The 20,897-nt window shown below is 41.0% G+C and overlaps 1 protein-coding gene across 6 annotated transcripts in view; it reads right to left on the bottom strand.

The window, feature by feature from the left end:
- The window catches only part of ERG (ETS transcription factor ERG), a 148,544-nt gene that overhangs the window by 57,125 nt on the left and 70,522 nt on the right, over positions 1-20,897 (bottom strand). The window contains exon 1 of one of the 6 annotated variants that reach the window (XM_049835081.1): positions 7,598-7,690. The exons of the other annotated variants lie outside the window; for them this stretch is intronic. Coding sequence (XP_049691038.1) covers positions 7,598-7,615 — 18 coding nt within the window. The 5' untranslated portion in view covers positions 7,616-7,690. Of the gene's footprint in view, positions 1-7,597; positions 7,691-20,897 lie in introns of those variants that run through there. 6 annotated transcript variants of the gene reach the window in all.

A 20,897-nucleotide genomic window follows, 5' to 3' on the forward strand; every position in this document is an offset into this window, starting at 1 on the left:
CCCTCTGACCCCAAAACCGAGGGGCAACTTCCTTGAGCTTCTTCACCCGTGGCCTTGTGGAAATTACTTGTCAAAACTAACTTCAACTTGCAGAACCCATCTGCAGTAACTGGGCTTTTGGGTCAGCTCCCCCCAGGACCGGCCCTCCTGTCCGACAGCTGGTGCTCCAAGCAATGTGTTCACTGCGGTCTCCAGAAGGGTCTGTAAATCCAACCTCAGATTCCCAGCCAGTTAGACCACAACATGAACTTAAACAACTGCCTTTCCCGCAGTAGTCTGAGGAGATAACTGAACACTGATCTATTCCTCAAAGATGAAAAGGCCCAATATATATGAAGGCACAATAGCAAGGGACTACTCAACTCTGGGGAAAGGCCAAGATACCAATCTCAGTCACAGTGGCAGAAACCTGGAATGACTCCAGGGGAATCATTGGCAAAACAACGCACAAAATTTGGACTACGCTCCTGAACAACTTGGGTGAAAGCCTGGCCCCAGTCAAGCCATTGGCCAAATACTTTTGACTTCATTTTGGCCAATTTCACTTCAGGTTTTGTAAATCCTCATTCATTCTATTCATGTGCCTGAAAGCAATTACTCTGCAATTATGATTAGCAATGGAGGTTTTCTGTCTTTGTTTACTTTTCTTTTGCTCTAAGTTTCTCTTTTTCTTAGCAGAAGTTCAAACGTACAGGTTAGTCATGGTTTAACTTCTCTGCAGAGTGAGGCAAAATTTCCCTTTCAGTCATTTCAGTTGAATATATATGTCACTGTGGATTGCAAGAGATGGCTGTGACTCTTTAATATATCCAGAACATGTTTTGAACTATTTGTTGGAGAAGTCCACCTCAAGGGCTAGTGAAACGAGTATTTTGGTGATGCGTACAAACAAGAAAAGGATGCAGGCGCCCAGGAGTTGGAGGGAGGTTGCTTGCTCTTCATCTGACAGAATGACAATGTATTTTGAAGCATCCTGATCTGCAGTATTGTAAAATGCAGGGGCACTTTTCCTACCACTGCAGAGAAAACCCCTGATATTTCACAGTCCAATGGAACAGCATTGGTCCTAAATTTTTACACAAACAGATGTGTTGTACTGCAGCTTAAATGTTTAAAAGGTAACAGGTAGAACATTACCTTTATATCAAGCAAGAAGGTCTTAGATCTTTTCAGTGAATTAGATATTAACAGATAGGAAGTCCCTATTGAAAGCATTTCCTGTATTGGTAGTCCCTGATTTTGGCGACTTATCTGGGTAGGAAATGAACACAGGAAGTATCTGTCTACAGACTCTTTATCATCAAGGTAATTGCTGTGGCAGCATTTTACTGTTTATCAAGGTAATAAACATAATGTCTAAAAAAAGATGTTTTTCAACTCCAAAGAATGAGGTTAAAAAAAAAAATCTTACAGGCTAGCATTGCAAAAATCTTCCGTGTAGAATTAATATGCTGCTACTTGTTTCTCTCAGCACAACTGTAATTAGGGATTTGTCAAACAAAACATTTCCAGTCTCCTGTGGCTTTTTTCCCAGTTATAGCACTGTTTCTCTGTATCTCACTCTCTCATCTCTCTTAAGTCAGGTAGGTCATTTTAAAGAGTTCTGCCACTTCCCATAAACAGTTACTCACCACCCCTTCCTGCAGGTATTTGCATATACCCAGTCCTTGTAATCTGTTGTTGTATTTCCTTCCCATCTATCAGGCACTACTTAACCTGGCAACACATACATTTAACTAAGCAAGTCAGATCTTTTCCTAGTGTGAAAAGGTTATACCAGCCTAGTGACACCATTTCCCACCCATCAGTTGAGATATACACTCCAAATAAACACACATTGCAAGTGAAAGGAGACATCATATCATATCCATTCCTTCCACTCATTAATTTCCAAAATCCACCATTCCAAAAGACCATTTGCCTGGTCCACTGTATGTGGGTGATTGCTTGGTGTGTCCTTCAGCCTAGCCTTAAAAAATCGCTATTACTCATGATTCGTTTTCACCTTTTAATTTTCAATGATATTTTTTATGACAATAGTTGTCATTTTATTCACTTTACTTTGAAACAAATTCAATTTATGACATGATAATTACCAGAAGTGGTAATCACTGGTTTGTACACAGTAGTTATTAAAAACCATTACTAATATTACTTGTTTATTACCCACTAATATCCCTTTCCTGAAAGCAATGTCTAATCTTTCTAATAGGATGACTATGTGCACAGTAAAAATCAGCAACCCGGTGCCTAAGGATGCACGCCAAGGAGAGAGATAACTTCCTTGTGATACAGGTTTGCAGCCTGAATCTCACCACGTTTCCTGAAACTTCTTCTCCCTCTGTCCACTGTGATGAGTTGTCTACAGGATTATACAGTCCTTCTTTTAAGGGGAGCAGGGGGAGGGAATAAATTGAGGGACACAGCACTAGCCAACCTCAGGCAGGCTTGGTTACAGCATTTAAAAGAACCCCTTCAACCATAAAGAGACATCCATCCTTTAAGGAAAGCATTGATACCTTTTTCATATAAGCACTTAAAAGTTTCTGGATCATTGTTGGTGTTTTGAACACAGTCAACATTTCTTCTATAATGCACAAATATATATTAAAGACAGCAAGATGACTGGCAGAACCCATGCCATTTTGACCAATCATTGGCTTTTCATTACTGACAATGTGAAAAGCTGCTTGTATTTCTCTGCTGTATAATTACCTATCAAAAGAAATTATTTTTTTTAATAGTTAATGATGAATCTGATAGAAACCACAGTGCAGTCAATGAAAAGATTTTTGTTAACCTTACAAGGTTTGGTACTGCATGTGATATTTTCTACTGTAACACCTTTACTTTGTTAAAATTGATAATACAAGTGATACCAACCCAGTTTTTCTTTTTCTTCTCTCCACTTTGCTGATTTTAAAAATAATTCTTTTGGCTTGATTTAGAAACATGCATTATGAAGCCTACTTCTTTTGGGGTGAACAGCATTATATATTTTTACTGGATTACAAACTGTCACTTGCAAAATAAGTATCTTCTTTTGGCATTCACATTTCTCAGAACTACTTCTGTATTTATTTTTCAGCAAGTCATTCTCCAAGAGCACTTGATTCTTTTAACATTATTTCTGAAAGGCCTTTTGTAACTCATGAAACTTGCTGAATAACATTTTGTTAAGAGATAATATAGTTCTTGTTAAGAAAAAACAAACAAACAAAGCAACTCAGACAGTCAAACATACGCATTTTCCAGCTGTTCTTCCTTGCCTGGGGACTTAATTCTAGAAAGCAAAATCCTTATATTTGACTTCATTTTGGCATATGTAGCCACAAACCAGATTGAGTTAAATGACTGCTGATTAAAAGCAAAAGAAAACAACACAAAGATCCCAAGAATATCTTATTCTGTTCTTATATGACTATTTCTTCCTTCAAATTGTACATTTGTATTTGAGTCAGAAATACTGTTTTACCTGGAAATAATTATAGGTCTGATTCTACTGCCTTTATTGGAACAAAATTTTCATTAAATTGGCGGAAACTTTGAATTAGGGAGTGCAAGATCAGGCTAAGTGGTTTAAGGCACTCTTGCTGTTCTTGCTTCTGATTTACCAGAGCACTCAGGTGTGTGCTTAGCTTTCAGAGGGTTGTGTCATATCACCAAAGCCAATGTAAGTATTTACAGGCTTAAAGTTAAATATACCATTGGATCATTTGCTGACTGAGATGGGAACGAAAAGAGAATAATCTTTATAAATTTTTTAATGCAAGGAACAGAAGTACAAATTACTGTATTAGTTCTGTGGGATTCAGTGCAGATGCAGTCTTCTAAACAAAGACTTAAACATTTCCATATGCCAAGAACAGATTTTTTTTTTTTAACTGTCTCCAACTTTCCTTGGCTTTAGAAGTATTTGAGTGAGTACGTAGGTTTTCTAAAAGAAAGTGAGAGAAAAGTAATACTATAGAGATAAGTACAGACTAAGATTCCTCACAAAAAAAAAAAAAAAAAAATCTTTTCACTATATACTGCTTTAATCAGTATATCCATACTCTTCAAGCCTTAGAAACCACAAAGATTCTCCTGTCCTTTATCAAATACATAGACTTTTTCTCCCAGAAATCATAGCTTCCATGCTAACAGCACATTAGAATTCAATAATAAAAAGTGGACATGCGCATATTTAGAAGTAAATTAGTGTAAAAGAAATATCCACAAGTGTAATCAATAAGCCATTGTAAGGTCAAGATAACTTACCAAAGAGCTTTTCTAAGAATAATTGCATTGGCAGGCAGGGAGAGAAATATAACAAGGCTTGCTACATGGCAAGGAAGTAGAATTCTGGTTGTATTTTTCTATTTAATGTTCTTTCCTCCACTCTAGGTTAATGGGAAAAAAACCAAAATTACCTTCGGGGTAAGTATTATTACTTTATCCCAAGGTAACACTGAAGTAGTTTTTGCTCCATTCTATTAAAAAAAAACCCCACAAAAACAACGAACCAAAAAAGACAGATGCCTAATTCAAAAGCCTTTGATATTTTCTAAAATTGTATTTACAGTAACTAGTGGGATGCTTATAATTAGCAGTGCTGTATTGATTTGATAATCCTCAGCTTCAGTGCTCTGCACCATTGTGCTACTGCACATATCTGTCTGATACTACTCGTGCCAGAAGGAAACATGTCACCTTAGCACTGAAATCCTGACTGCTAGGAGGCTTTCTCTACTTGAAATTTTACCCTTCAAATGCCAAAAAACATAACAGTGAGGTTAGCCGCGTGCACACCAGGTAGAGGGAAGCGAATGCATTAGAAATATCAGCCCCCTGACTGCGTCCCAAAACCCAAATCCTGGCTGTGCAGGCGCACACCTTGTCCCACCACTCTCCTCTCCACAGTTTCTTATGCAGCCCTCCATGGAAGCCAGCCTGCTCCTGGTCAGAGGGAGAGGTCCTCGGCTTGAGCGAGGGCGGTCCCCCTTACAGTGTAAAAGTCAGAATTAAAGTAAGCCATCCATGTCAGAGCCTAAGAGAAAGGCACTCCTGCATCGTCCTTCTTAGAAGAAACCTTCCACCGCAGCGCCTTCCCCATCACAGGGGAAAAGGAGATGGGGGGCAGCAGGAGGGCAGGGGATGAGAAGAGACGTATCTCCCAGTAAAACCACGCTTCTGACGTCAAACCCAGTGCCAGAAAACTCACACAAATGCTTGCCTTCATAGGTACTGGTTAGCCCCAGTTGAGCCAGCCTGATTTCTCATGAGCCCCGAGTGTCCCATGGGTCTGTCTGCAGGTTTGTGATAGGAAAAGGATGAATCAAACAGTCTTACTGGAAGGCCACCTTTGCATGTGTGTACATTTAGAGCAATTTCTACCCAGTTATGAACAAATAGACAGCCATTCGCAAACCAATTTTGACATTTAATGACTCCACGGCTTCCCCAAAGAAGAGAGTAAATTCGCGGCACAGAGATCCCAGATAAGGCTTTCCACCTTCCTTGACCACAGCCTCCTGTCACCTGCGTTGGGATAGCTGGGCTACCTGTTGCCAGCAGACAACACCGGCCATTATATTGAAATTGCAAAAAACATTTGCTAAACGACTGCTTAGCAAAAGCACAAATACCCATTTGGCCTTCAAATGGAATTTCTTTATTTCAGAATCCTCTCAGTTAATTGACTTCTTTATGTATCTTTGGACTGACTTAGCTTCATGTCAGAGTACATTTCCTGCATCTGGAATGCAAAGCACCTGTCATTTCTTTCCAGTCATTTTACATTTTGCACTTGCATAAATAAAATACTTGCTTCAGCATATAAGGACTTCCCAGCACCCTGAGCACAAAATCCTCAACGTTTTGGGGTGCATATTTCCCCCTGCAAGTTTCATGCTCCCAGGTGAGGAGACAAAAATGTACGTTTTTCCATTCAGGAGGCTTTGCTGATTACCAGGCTGTATAATACACAGCTGCACACAGTCTCTTCTCACCTTTGTAAGAGTACGGTAGAGGTAAAATAATAATGATGAGATACTGTTTACCATAATTTACCCTATTATAATTCAGACAATACAACATGTCAAAAATAAATAATAAAGAGCTCCTCAAAATGCATACAACATTTAATCTCCCTGTACCATCATTTTTGAAAAAAAATTTCCCATCAACATCGATAGTGCATTCTGATTAATAGACACAAGCAGCAGCATTACTATCTCAGCACATAGCCCTTCTTTTAGCAATGCAAACCTTGACTCTCTGAACCTCAAGATTTTCAGAGTGCCTATCATGTCCTGTGTGCTCTGAAATCCACAGCAAAACCAAAGGGAATTCAACTGTTTCAAGAGCTATTTAGCATATAATAGATACTGGCCAGCAATGCAGAGGCGATCCAGATCTTTGTGTCTACAGATAGCCTCTTGAAAGCATCAGTGATTACAAAAAGAGAAGGTTCATTAGTCTTTTTAATCACATTGTCTTCAGGCAAGACTTTGAGATTTCAAAAAACATAACAAAAAGCATCAAATGATCTTTCAAATGTAAACATCTAAGCAGAAGTTACTGAGAAATCAAACTGCAGATCCACTTAGCTAATGGCCAGGCACAGCTGCTATTCCGTATCTCTTACTAAATCTCTGGCATAACAAGAAAAGTACAGAAATACACAATACCAAGAAGAAAACAACTACCTTGATCCCAAATCTGATAATACAACGCCGCAGAGTCCTGACTGTACATGCTGGTTTGCTCTTTACGTAAAATTAGTTTCACTATCACGAAGCAATTAGTTACAGTTATACTTCTGCAATTAATCACAGCTATTGCTATATCTGTAACTGCTATCTATTGCAACATAAAGAGAAGCAAAAACTACATAGATAGGTAGATTTATTCAACTTTCTAAGTAACACAACCTGAAAAATTCAGCAAAGCCATTCTTAAAAAAAAACAAAACATGCACTGAGGTGAATTTATGAGGCAATAAGAGAATTTTATTGTCCAAAAAATTAAAACAAAAAAGAACACACCCATGAGATCTTGCCGCCACCATTAAAAAAACATTCAGAAAGGTCCCGAGTATAAGGATAAGAGTTTCTAGAAAAGCGCATAATTAACACCTGCATGAGAGAGAAACAAGAGCTGGTGCCTCTCATTCCCGCTTGCTAATATTTGTGTCCCCATCAACAACAGAAACATTTAAAAGTATCCAAAAGGTTAGTGCTCTTAGGAACCCCTTTTTTTCCTTCCAGTGCACACCCTCTCCCCTTATGGCAGTCCGCAAACACATCCAAGTTGTCAGAATGATACCTACAAGAAATTTCAGAAGCTCTCATAAAAGGGCTTCGCATATGCAATCCAGAGCAGTGAACAGTGAATTTAAAAAACCCAATTTTTTTTCCGAGTTTGAAGTTTTTAAGCCTTGCGGATGGTTGGAGTAGGAAAAAGGAAATTTACTAGGCAGTACAAAGGAAATCTTGTTGTCCTCTATTGTGGCAGTGGGGGTGTTGCCCAATTCTAACTTATCTAGGTTGATAAAGGAAACCAAAGAACACGCCACTGAAAAAAAATTCCAACAAAAAAGGTACCCCTTTCTTACCTTAATAGTGCTTGCCATAATGTGATCAAGATTATTGATTGCTAATAATTGCTAATAATAATTATTGCTTCGGTCTGACCAGAAAGAAGTTTTGATGAGGTTGTTTAGAGCGGATGAGATTGTGCTAACTCTGGGAAATGAAGTCAGCCAATGGCAGGAAGAGGTTTCTATTGGTCCTGGCCACTGCAGCTCGAAGAAACAGGATATTTGGGAGTGAAGAGATAAGAGTCCTAAAACAATGTTGTTTTTCTTGATGATATGCGACTGAATTTTTTTAATTTTTTTTTATATATTTTTTTTTTAACAAAAAAGTCAATTGCCTGTGACTGCCTGGGCAGGTGTGATCTGATGTGCAGTAAGTGTGACATGCCACTTTGAGGCAGGATGCAGATGTCAGATGAAATGGGCCAAATTCGGCACTAGTTTCATGCAGTCTATTCACTGGGGAATTGCTGATTCAGGGCCAAAGCCAGACTTGGTATAAGCGGGTGTAACTCCAAATATGTTAATGAAGTCTAGCCCCGCTTACACCGCATCTATATTTGTCCATTAACCTCATTCTTGAATTCTTGAGCTATTGACACTTTCTAGCCTATCTGATGTAGCACGTTTTTTTTGTTCTTAGAGAAGAAGCAAGTAGATTGGAGACGTTCATTTCTTCTTGATGCCTTTTTCTTACTGAGGAAAGGAAGTCACAAAAGGACATATATTTCAAAAGCAAATGCTTGAATGCCATAAACAGTCTTAAATTTTCCACACTCTTTTTTTACTTCACAGCTCTATGCACGCATGCAAGAAAATGAGGTGGTTTCACTGGTGATTCCCTTTCCAGTTGGAGTGTGATAGACTTTTTTATTCAGTGTTATATTTTTATTTGTCCTTTTGTAGCATTTGGCAGTCCCAGGGCATGCCAAAACTACCAGCTGTGCAAACAAAATACCGTCCCTGTCCCAGACCCTTGCTTAGGAGTGCTAAACTAAAAAAAAAAAAAATAAATAAAAGGATGGGAATAAGAAAGGCAAAGTGTTTCCACAGTACCAGCCAGTGTAAAGTCCACACGTAAAGAACCACTCAGGATCCAGCGCTGGCACAACCCTCTTGCTCTTACGAGTCTCGCAACATTTTATGTTTTTGTAAAAGACATAGCTCTTGGTGTCAAGAGATTCTGAGCTTTCAGCTAGAAGAGAAAAGCTTGAAAATAGAACCCTCAAAAATTGAAGGAAAAATTAAAAGAAGTCAGAATGTATTAAGTTTTTAATAATCTTGTAATTTTTTAAAGCCGGTCCTACTATAACTGGTTTATGATTTCTCAGTGCTTCCTGTAACAACATCAAACCATGGGCATGTTGCTTGAAAGCACTGCAGCACTGGGTAGATAATTCTTGCTGTCATAAGGTCCTGCCCTCTGACCAGGGACTCTGCTGTGATAAAAAGAAGAAGAAATAGTGGTGGCTTGTCATAGCATTATTTACTGGAAGCAGGTGACCTCACCCTCTCCCAGCGTCTTCCTCTCCTGCTCCTTAGGAAACGAAAAGGAAATCTGAGCGTTGTTCTGGAACTGGTGATGACTGCTGGCGTTTGGCATGCATTTTTTCCAAATGGTACACAATGACAGCGGCAAGTCCCAGCTCACTCTTCCCCTCCTATCCTGACCCGAAGAAGGTGAAACGCGGCCATGCACTTTTCCAGAGACGCACCCGGACGACATGAAACGCTGCCTGCTTGGCCATCGGGCGTTTGTCCTGCAGGCACCGCTCCATCTCCCCCAAGGCAGGGCAGAGGAAAGGCTCGTCCACCTGCCCCTGCCCAGGGGCATGGCTCTGCCACCCACGAGGTCCCGGGAAATCCTCGTTTCCAGGTGCCCATGGGGACTGCGGAGCTGGAAATCCCTGGACACAATGGAGCGACACAGGTCCGGTGCAACTGGGATCTGGCAGAGCTGCCCCCAGGAGGACCCTGTTTCAGGCTTGACGGTGTGTCACCCAGCTGAGCCCGTGTCCCAACTCCTCTCCAGCTGCCTCACAAACAAGCCTCGGGGCCCCGCTGGCCAGCTCAAGGGGCTGAGCAAACCTCCAGCCGACTCCAGATCCGGACAGAGAGACTGGGAAGGGGAGAGCAGACACCCACCCTGCTTTCTCCTCCCCGCTCTGGATCCTGAGGTGCCACAGGATCAACCCCCTGTACAAGTTTAGCTTGATTTTATAGTTCACTTTACGGGGCTCTGTTTTCTTCCGCTGTAAAGACGACTTCTGGTCGCTTCAGAGCAATCCAGAGTCAGCACTGCCATGCAATTGTTTGCATTCTCCATTAGCTGGTTCATGTAGAAATCTGGTGTTGCACTGCTGAATGTCTTCTTGCAGTCTACAGCCACTGAATTACTGTGCTTCTGCAGAGTAGGTAACTTCTGGTAACTTTCCTATTTTCATTATGAACAGTATGAAAGAAAGCAATTTACAGTAATTGTATTTCATGGGGATGTTGATTTCCTCCCTTTTCATCTCCAAACAATGAGCAAGACAGCCAAAAGATTAGAACCTTTTTCTTGAAATTTCAAAGTGTTGTATAATGTTTCAGTTGGGTGACTTCCACTCCAGTTAAGCCCGTGATATTTTGTTTTTTTCTCAAATATATTGAGAGGCTTGAAGTATCAGTTCCAGCTCTCCAGTGGATGGGATCTAACAAATTCATTCACAAGCAGTAATGATTCTTCTCCAGACTACCTCCATGTAGACAAACCTCCTCTTGATTTATATAAGGCTTTTGGAAGTAGAAGGCAGGCAGTATCAGACTCTGCTGAGCTCTATTAATATTATATAAGTTTTACAGAGCCCACAGGCTGGTAAGGATTTTGCCATTTTGAACTGGCACATATTCTGGGCCAAAGAATTCAATGAAGTTTATTTGACTTTCAAACTAATACCCACAGGCAGATTTCTGAGTGCTTACGCTTATGTCGATCCAATTGCAAGACAGAGCCTTGGTATTGTAAGGAAAGGAAAATATTGGGTTATCAAATCACCACCATCCAGTTGCAAAAGAAAAATAGTACAAACACTTCTACTATTTTTCTCTTTTCTCCATTTTGTTAAGGTTAAATAGAAAGAAAATACGTTTTTGTTATGTTAGGCAACTCTGTGCTATTGTCTGAAATAATGTTGTGCGAGTATGAAAAAATGTGGCTTGGTCAACAAAGAGAATGAAAACACAAAAAAGTATTAAAAAGCCACACAAGTCACCTAACACTCCCTTACCCCTTAATTTCTCTCTCAGGCTTGTCACCCTAATTTGTCTGGGCTCCTTTCTGTTGGAATTTTCCTCTACATTCAAGCCTGCATCTTGAAACCACAGAGCAACAAAACACTACCATTACACATGTGCTTAAATTTCTTGATCAAAAAAGGGGTTTGCACGTGCTAGAATTACAGCTGTGCTTAAGTTCTTTCCTGAACACAGACAGGCTTGATTCTGCTTTAGGCTCCTTCTACCTTTAAGACTAAAGAGCTCCCTCTTTAGAGAAGAGCTTTCTAAACTGGAGACGAAGGATCCGATCTATGCTGATCTAAGCCTGCTTAAACTAACAGGGCCCTGCACAGACCTAAGGTTTGGTCTCACCATGCAAAAGAAATGATTAGACTGGGTCCTAAACAAAGAAGATGAATTTCCAAAGGAAAAAGTTGTTTTGCTTGTTGCATCCTTTCTAGGATGTGCTGGAAATATATTCAGTATGCATGTTGTACTCACCTAAACACATGTAAAATATTTCCAAAGGGACCATTTCTCATGCTCTTTGAAACACCACTACTAACTAAAAAGCAATCCTGTCCCCAGATTTTTTCATATCCTATCTGCTACAGTGTTAGGACATAGGAAATATACTGCAATATTACCTATGTAAACAGATCTGCAATCCGTCTTGCTGTCTGGGAGGTAAAGCAAGAACGCTGTGCTCAGCCCAGGCTGACCAAGAGGCTGGAGGCGTGCTCTGTCATCCTCACTACTGCCACTATGTCTTTTACTTTCACAATGCTTGTTCAGCAGCCTTCCCGGATAGCTTCTTTCCTTTTTACTTTCCAAATGTTGTTAGTACTGCTAATAACGTGGCCTTCATCCCTTTAACTGTACAGATTTCTCTGCATTATAAATAACTCTGAGTAAATAATTGGGCAAACTGGAGACACGTTCACCTTGTGTGTTATGCTTAGTATGTGTACTTACAGTGTCTGCATTTGTGGGTATTAAAAGAAAAGTAGAGAAAGAAAGGAAAAAGAAAGGAAAAGAAAAAGGAAAAAAGGAAAAATAGGAGAAAGGAAAGGAAAGGGGAAAGGAAAGGGGAAAGGAAAGGGGAAAGGAAAGGGGAAAGGGGAAAGGGAAAGGGAAAGGGAAAGGAAAGGAAAGGAAAGGAAAGGAAAGGAAAGGAAAGGAAAGGAAAAGGAAAAGGAAAAGGAAAAGGAAAAGGAAAAGGAAAAGGAAAGGAAAGGAAAGGAAAGGAAAGGAAAGGAAAGGAAAGGAAAGGAAAGGAAAGGAAAGGGACAAAGTGAGCTCTATTCCTCTTACCAACATTAAGGGTAAAAAGGAGATCCTCCTCTAGGTAGAACCAGGCTACAAATCAAAACACTTGAATACAGTAAAAGACTGCATTGCAGTTTTTGGAAGCAGATTTTAAGAAATTCAGGCAATTTAATGCTACTTCATGGCACATGAAGATTCATCTGTGAAGGTCTTAGTCCTCTCAAAAAGATGTACCGTTTTGCTTAAATGTAGCTGCAAACATCAGTTTGGCCATACTCAGCTCTGTGTGTGAGGGCCAAATACACTCTTACCAAGTTGTCAGCAAGCCCTTCAGCAGGACTTCCTCCCTTTAATTCACAGCTTTCAGCTCGCTCAGAGGAAAACATCAGTAAATCTGCTCGCAGAGGGGGAAACTCTCCCCTCACCACAGAGAAAGCTCTCACAAATAGGCTTTTAGCAGGGGAACAAAGAGGGGAGCTCGGGGTAAGAACAGAGTTTCACAACCTGCCCCGAGGGGCTGCAGGGCCAGCAGCTCAGGCGCTGCTCTCCAGGATGATGGACTCTCGTCCCCCATCCCCACGACTGCTGGGCCTTCTGAATGGACCTCTTGCTCCCGCACCTGAGTGGGTTTGATGCAGCACCAGGTCTGAGGGCACAGGACAAACTACCTCCTGGGAGAAATGAGGTCCAGTTCTGGGGTGGGCTCGTGCCCGTTGACCCATTGCCCGAAACGTGGAGGTCGGCTCTGGGAGAAAGGCGCTACCCCGAGGGACGTGGGGCACCCGCTCTCGCCAAACTCCAACCGCTACGTCAAAGCAAGCAGCCCACGTAAAGCCGCATAATTAATAGTCGTTATCACTCCCTGGCCACTGAGGCGACACAGCACGCGTCCCACGAAAAGCACCCTTTCCTCCAGCGTTATTGCCAAGCTTTCGCGCTGCACATTTCCCACAGAGCCAGGTCTCGCACCGCAGCGGAGGGAGGAGGAACACCTCCTCCTCCTCCTCCTCCTCCTCCTCCTCCTCCTCCTCTCCTCCCTGCGACGTTCCCCGCCGGTGCGAGGGCCGGGATCCCCCCCGGGATCGGCGGGCAGCTCGGCGCCGGCCGTCACTAGAGGGTGCTCCGTGCCCCTCTAACGGGGAGCCCGGCTCCAGCCTTTCCTCCCACTCCAGGCGATGAAGAGCTCTTTCCGAAGTCAGAAAGGACTTCTTTTGAGAAAAGGAGTATTTAAGAGAACCAGATAAAAGAGAGCTCTTCCTGCTGCAGTGGAACCCACCGGTTACGACCTGCACGAAGCCGCCGTCAGGGCTGGTTACGACTTAACGGCTTCTTCCCTCTCTCCGGTCTTTGCTCCCTTTCCATCACCCCGCGCGCGATCTTCAGCTGCTCCAGCCCGTTCGGCCAAGTAGTCTCTCCACGTCTTTCCGCCATCCCCACCTTCCTTCCTGCCTGTCATAGCAATGAACTCACTTCACTCGCTGGCAGAGCTGAATAGTTGGGAGAGAGCCTGATTTTGGGGCAACGCGATGTTTATTTTAACTTTACTTCATGGAACAACAGCAATCCAGAATGGATTGGTTCCCAACGGACAAAGTTTTACAGAAATGAAATGTTGGAAGTTTTCAAAGTGAAAGTCAAACTGACTCTACTAAGGACTACCAACGCTGAGTCCTTAACTATGACGCAAGCTATTTAGGCTTCTATCAGCCAAAATACTTTTGGTGACACCACTGTTTGCCCACCTTTTCTGTTCTGATCATCTTTGGAGACCAGCTATACTCTCTACATAAAAAAAAAATGCCACAGGAATGGGAAATGAAATGGGAGCTCTATTTACATGTATTACATTGGCACAGTCACTATTACATTGACACTGGAGTTACTTGCAATAGTCAACACATGTACTTCATAACAGGGAAGTGCTGACACTCATTTGCAGACAGGGAATTGAATCACTACCTGCTGAAATGGGATTCACTTCCTCAGGCTTCAACGATCTTAAATGTAGGTGTCAAGATTCAGCTAGTTCTCCAAGACTTCTTCTGCAGTCCCCAATACCACTATCTTCATCATGTCATTCAGTCTCACCTACAACAGCTACTTAAAAGAGGTGAGATAAACAGCACCTTTAAATTACTACTCTCTCTATTACCTGCAGAGAGAACCTGTACGATTACCTGAGACACCCAGCTTTTGGATAACTCTGCTTACATGAGATCAATCTCAACTAAACTTTCACTCTTCCTTAATTTTCCGATCTCCAAAATATTAACAGTTGTACCATCAAATGCCAAAGGAGTGGTGTATGGATTAATAATTAAAGTGTTCTGAAAATACGGCTGAAAGTTGCCACTGATATGAAAGCTATTTGGTTTATGTTTGACGCTAATTTAAAGCTGGTTAAGTGACAATGATACCACAGGACACCCCACCCCACCCCCCACCCCCCCCCCCCCCCAACCCAAAATACTTTAAAAAAGCAACTTCTCTGCAAGGAAAAAAGAAGTAACTGTGAGGGCAAAGGCCAACATTTTTCATCACTTTCTTCCAAATGTTTTTGGTCATTTTAACTGAACTACACAATAGTTTGAACTAGCTATTAGACAACATTGCCCTTCAAGGTCCTACCATCCCTAGATTGATGGGCCTTGCACACAGCAAATATGTCTAGCATATTGGATTTCTACACCGTATTAGTGAGGCTGTTTCCAGATTTTCATCAAGAATGGAACCTATTAAAGTGTCTCTCACACTCTTCTGGCTTTTATAGCATGCTTTGGAGGACTGCATACTCTTTTTTTCCCCTCCATGACCAGGAAGTCCATAGAAAATGCTTTCAACTGTTTTATTTGACCTTTCACCTCTGGGATTTTGCCTAAGCTGCAAATTTGAATAAGAGGTATAGCTGTGCCTTTTTTCCCCCCTCTCTCTAAGTAACTAGCTGAATTCCTTAAAGGACCAGACATGCATCTAAAATTGAGACTCTTTTGGTATTGTACTTCTTTGTTAGTGGCTGTGAACAAGAAACAGATGTGAAATATCTGTGTTTGAAACTTAGTGACCCAGAAAGACTGGGGCTAATCCAGATCATTCTTAATAACTGAAATCTGCCACCCTTTGACCACCTTGAGGTACATGCAAACACCCAGGAATATCCCCACCCCACCCCAGCAGACAGACAGACAGACACAAATAGAAACCCTCAGGACTTTTATACATCCTTACACTAATTATGAACACAGATGTAGTTCAAGATTTGAACAACAGCAAAAAAATGGATTGCCTGTTGATTTTTTTCCCCAGTATTGATCAGTCTCTCTCCATTTAGACAGCTGTTTTCTACCAAAGGTGAATTCTTCAACAGTGGGGAAGAGAGGAAATGTAAAAGGAACAATAGACATACAAACATAACTTTGGTCTACTTAGTTTGTCTCAATCCGTGCCAAGTAACTGACAGTATCTTACGTTAAAACTGAAATAATTGCCCTGTTTGCAGGAGGGACCCCTTGCCTGGTGCCACCCTCGGCTGTGGGTGACAGGGCATGGCTAGAAAAGCAATGGGGTGGGGGTTGATGGAGCAATGCTCTAATTAGATTCCTCCATGAACACTCTTCTTTCGTCAAAATTATGAAGGAGAAATTCAGGTTGCAGGAGATGCCATTCCCATCATTGTTTCCAAACACTAAATGCATGCTGGATACATACACAGTAAAAGCAAACTACTTCCACTGCTCTGGTAACTTGCTTTCTTTTGTTTTCTTTTTTGTCTAGGACAGAAGAATACATTTAGTTTGCCCTTTTAAATACTTAAAACCTGAAAACAATAATCATTGATAAATTATTTCGCAGTAAGATTGAAAAAATAAATAGAAATTAAGCACTTGGAAAATGTGATAGTACATCTTCTAGGAATACTCCCACGGCTAGGCTGTGTGGTCCAAATAGGATAAGATTCACACATTTCTGTAATCGTCTGATATTTCTGGCTCTCTCTAAGACCCAGTAATACTATTTGCCTTGTAAGAAAAAAAAAAAAAAAAAAAAAAAAAAACCCACAGTTAATTAACACTGGTCTATATTGAATCTCAGATATACAATTAAACTAAATATATTTATCACCTTTCTGAAGAGCAGAACAAATATGTTGAGAGGAAATAACAGCCAAAGATGCCTGTGGAGACTGCAGTTTTCTTGTGGCTTTCTGAAGAGCAGAGAGGATAGGTCTCAAATCACAGCATGATGATGTGCTTCAAATAGCTTACTCACTCCTCTAGCAATGAAACCCCTCATTCCTCTCTTCTTCTAGATCCCATGTCTGGGAGCTTTACCCCGTATCTGCAGTGGTGGTCACACAGGATTGTCTGGGCAGGAGAAAGGACTTTTGTTTGGAAACTGGGTGATCCCAGTAACTGCCTGTTGGCAACTCTCTACCTTTGGCATAAATTTTCACTACCAGAATGAAAAATGCCTGTGAACTCTTCTGAAGAGTAATAGTGTACCTCAGATCTGTAAAGCTTGATGACAAATACCACGTAGTTCCAACACCCAAGAAATGCCACGTTGATGAAGTCCTACCTGATCTGATTTCCATATGACCACATTTCTAAAGGTCAGTACGTTTAGAGAAAGACATTTCTAACAACATACAAGAAAATTAGATTATTATCTTAAAAGTACTACAGTAAAATCAAAGGACTTGGCAATGATAAACCAAAATATTTTCTCTTGGGAACTAAATACACCAGCAAGAAAGAGAGCAAAGAAGTTCTCAATTACTTTAATGGATAAAAACTGTGGGCATAAAATGCTTATCATTTTGGAAAAAAGCATTGAAAATATTAATAGCCAAGATAATTCTAACTCAGAGTTTTTACAGACCTGGGATTTGTCATCATCACCACAATCTTTTTACCCGTATCTAAAGCACTTTGTAGGTTACACAGTGTTTTAAGAAAATATCAAATAAAGACAATGTCCTGCTTCCGCTGACATGGATGGCAAAACTTTCGCTTCAGTGGGACTAAGGTCCCAACCCATTGAGAATTAAACAAAATCACACATTATCACAGTTTCCTGCACACTGGAAATTCTGAGTTTCAAAGGGCTCTAAGTAGGTCATGTTATAAGACACAAAAAGTACTGTCCAATAACAAAAAATGAGCAGAAGTGGAAACAGGGAGGGAAGCAATAATTGACAGGATTTAATGCATGATTTAAGGCCCAGGAAAGAATCCCTAAAGCCTTCTCCTACTATGAAAGGCTTGCCAGACATGTGTGAAAAACTTGCTAAAACATGTGTGTTGAATTACCTTGGTGGCCTGTGACTTTCCCAACAACAATTCTCAATTAGCTGGGATCCAGTAAAACAGAAATGAAGTTTTGTATGCAGCATTAGTCCCATAGAATGGGGCACTTATTCTAAAAGGATCTGTGTTTTGGGCCCGGCCCTAGAAGATGCCAAACTTTTCCAGCGCATGGCACTCAACTCCATGGGTTGTCTACTTCTTCGTCTCTATCTTCTCAAAAGACTGCATCAACTGAAAGATAAATGTTTAAACTATCCCTTCTTCTGTTGGGCTGGATCTGACTTTGAATCACTTGATCTTACTCACTCTAGAATTAGCCCGCTATTTCCCACAATGTACTGCGACTGGTCTACAGAAGAAGTTCCTCGTTAAAACGTTTCTATCTAAAGTGCTACTGCATTTCTCAAAAAGGAGCTCTGGCATTAAGGCCCCTTGGTTTCCTTTGCATCTTTGCCCCCTAATCTTTCCTCCCCACTGCCAAGGACGACTCCGCTCCCTCCTGTCACCCATAGATGCTGTGCAAGACTCAGGGTGCTGTAGCTGGTCTGGGTCTGTGCAGGTGCCCATGTGCCAGGCAGCTGCGGCCAAATGCAATGCAAAATGCAAACAGTGCCGCACAAAACACTACTCCTGCCTTTCCCTTAGTGGGCAGACAACTTCTTCCCCTCACCTCCCTACTGAGCTACACGACCTCATGGAAAGCTGATTATCTCTGAGCTCTCAACCCTTCCATCAAATGGGCAGAGAGGTCTGTTTCCTTATGAAATCTGGACAGGATCTACTTGAGGCAAGCCTGTCCCAGACTGTCCCTCCAGTCAAATCTGTCCCTACACTGAATGGCTGCCTTGATGGAGGGACAATCCTCTTTTTACCCATAAAGTTGTAACCAGTATCCCATACACAATTCTATTTTAACAACCAAGAGAATCAAGGTGAATTTTTTTGTTTGGCTGGTAAATGGCAAATTGGTTACGAGGAGAGGGGAGAAGAAATGTTATTCATGTCAGTGTAATTTTTTTTTAATGATCTGTCATTTTAAAAAGAAAGGAAAAGGGAAAAGAAAAGGGAACAGGAAAGGGAAAGTAGGAAATTCTCCTTATACTTCAAAGTAACCAAGATTTATGTTTTCTTTAAGTATTTCATAGCTTTTCAGTTCTCAGGTTCAACAAAGGACACTACTGGTACCTGCATTGTTGTCACTTAGCAACCGTAACTGTTGGATTTCTTTTTAATGATCTCATTTTGGTTTTGAAAATAACACCACAGATGTGAACTTGAGTCCTGTGAAAACTTATATATGGGCTTATCTTTACACAATTGAACACTACCTTTTCATTGACTTCAGTGAAGACTACATAAGATGTAAGAAACAAATTTATGGCTGTGGTTTTGCAGGCTTGGGACTTTTTTTTTTAATTTTTACTTTTTTCATTCTAGCTATAACTGAGCCTCTATTCATGCCTTCACATACCATAGGCACAAATGCTTTAAGCCACTGGTTTGCAAAACCAGTGTAGGTCAGTCAACTGCAAGATTTACCAGTGTAATCAGATGTTCAGAGTTTTAGGAGACCGAAACAGCAGGCGAAAAAAATGCAGGCAATATTCAGAAAACCTGGACTTTCCTGTCTGATGTGGAAAATAGGCTTCAAAAGACTGTTTTTAGACATGATACTGATAATGGGCTTACCAACAGTACAGAAAAATGTTATTTGAAAAACAATCCCATATAGATGGATTGACCTTCCTACCCAGAGCTGCTGACACTACTATTAGTGCCAGTACTTCATAAAGAGTTACTCGGCATATCAACCTACTTCGCCAACTAGCCACAGGTATTTAAGATATCCAAGTGTTTTAACACCCCAGCACTCAAGCACAGTGTTTGTTCCCCTCCAAGGCCAAGCTGCAATTCCAGCCTTGCAAAGACCTCTTACCATATGCATCATTTCCATCACAGTTCAGTGAAACTGTTTTTATTTATGGGCAATGCAGTTATTTGCCAAAGAATGCAGTCTGGGGACAGCTGAAGCCATTTGCTAGTTCAGGACAAACTTGCTGAGTAGTTTTGGCCTGAACAAAAATAACAGTAGGCTTTGAAAACATTGGACATTCCCCTGAACAGATATTTTGAGTGGTTTCAACTCTGTGTTTTCAGGGCACTTGTCATGAAAGCAAAGGAAGGAAAGAGCACGATCCTCAAAGTTTTCAAGGAGGGAAAGCCCCCCCTCCTTTCTCCACAGTAGCCCAGCACGTGCCCAGGCACAGGACTCGGACCACCCCCGTCCCTCGCCAGAGGCACTCGCCACCTGCCAAGACAGCAGCTTCATCGTTCAGTTACTCACTTGCCAGCTCGGCCTCTCTCTTGCTCTTTAACTGCCCTGTGCAAAGTGGGACGGAAGGAATTACAAGAAACCGAACTACGATACAACACTTGGTCAGATGCTTTCTTGGATCAGGACCTTCAGTCATAAACTCCTCCTGGGTCCTGCACACCGGCAGCCCCAGATCTGTGGGTTGGAGAAGCTTTGTTTGCCGCTGGAATACAAATAACACACAAGAATAATGTTATAGAAGAATGCATTTCTCTCAACGTTATGTTTGTGTAGGCTTTGTTCAAGCCAAGCATATGCAGAACCAAAGCTGTGTATCTGCCAATAGCACAAGTATGATCGAAGCAAGTCCATCGAGATATTGCCAGCCACACAGCTCTCTCCATGAGGAAAGAATTTGGAATGTATTATTTGACACAGAACCATATAATTGCAGCATCAAAAATTATAGTAAATGGTTCTCATCAACTGCCAAGAAGTCAGATATTTTTCTGGCTTGAGTTTCTAATAGAAAAATAAAAAAAGCAGAAGTTACAGCAAGTCTGATGTTACTAAGCTGTCATTCTAGAAACTGTCCTTTGAAAAAAAATTGAAGTGGATAACAAATAAAATTATACATGTTAGTTCAAGTAAGGTTGGAAAACAAGTAGATTGCTTTTGCTGGCTTCCTATACCAAACAACAGAACTTTGTGTACTATGAGTATCCAGATTCATACATAGTAATTTATGTTATTAATTTTAAAGACTGTACAAAAGAAGTCAAAACAGTTGACTCTTCAATTACTATGATGATTTTAGTGTGTTCATCTCTTAACAAAATATTCAGCTGCTATGGGTGAAATTTCATTTGAAGGATTTTCTCCCTCAGGCTAAATTTCTTACTGCGTTTTATTTTCCTACAGTTTGTTTTGTTTGGTTTTTTTTTATTTATTTTAAGTTACCCTGCCATTTTCAAGCTGGAACACCTACAGATTAAAATAAATCTTATGCATTAAAGTACCTGATGGAAATTATATACATAAATTCAAGCTCTAAGTACCATGCTGTTTTGGGCTTCAATCTCATTCATTACATGGTGATTCCCTAGGCAAGACATAGAAAGAACCCCCTTCCTCAAATATTTAAAATGTACTAAGGAAATGCAAAGAATAC

This window comes from Accipiter gentilis, chromosome 32, assembly GCF_929443795.1.
Source record: "Accipiter gentilis chromosome 32, bAccGen1.1, whole genome shotgun sequence".
Taxonomy (NCBI): domain Eukaryota; kingdom Metazoa; phylum Chordata; class Aves; order Accipitriformes; family Accipitridae; genus Astur; species Astur gentilis.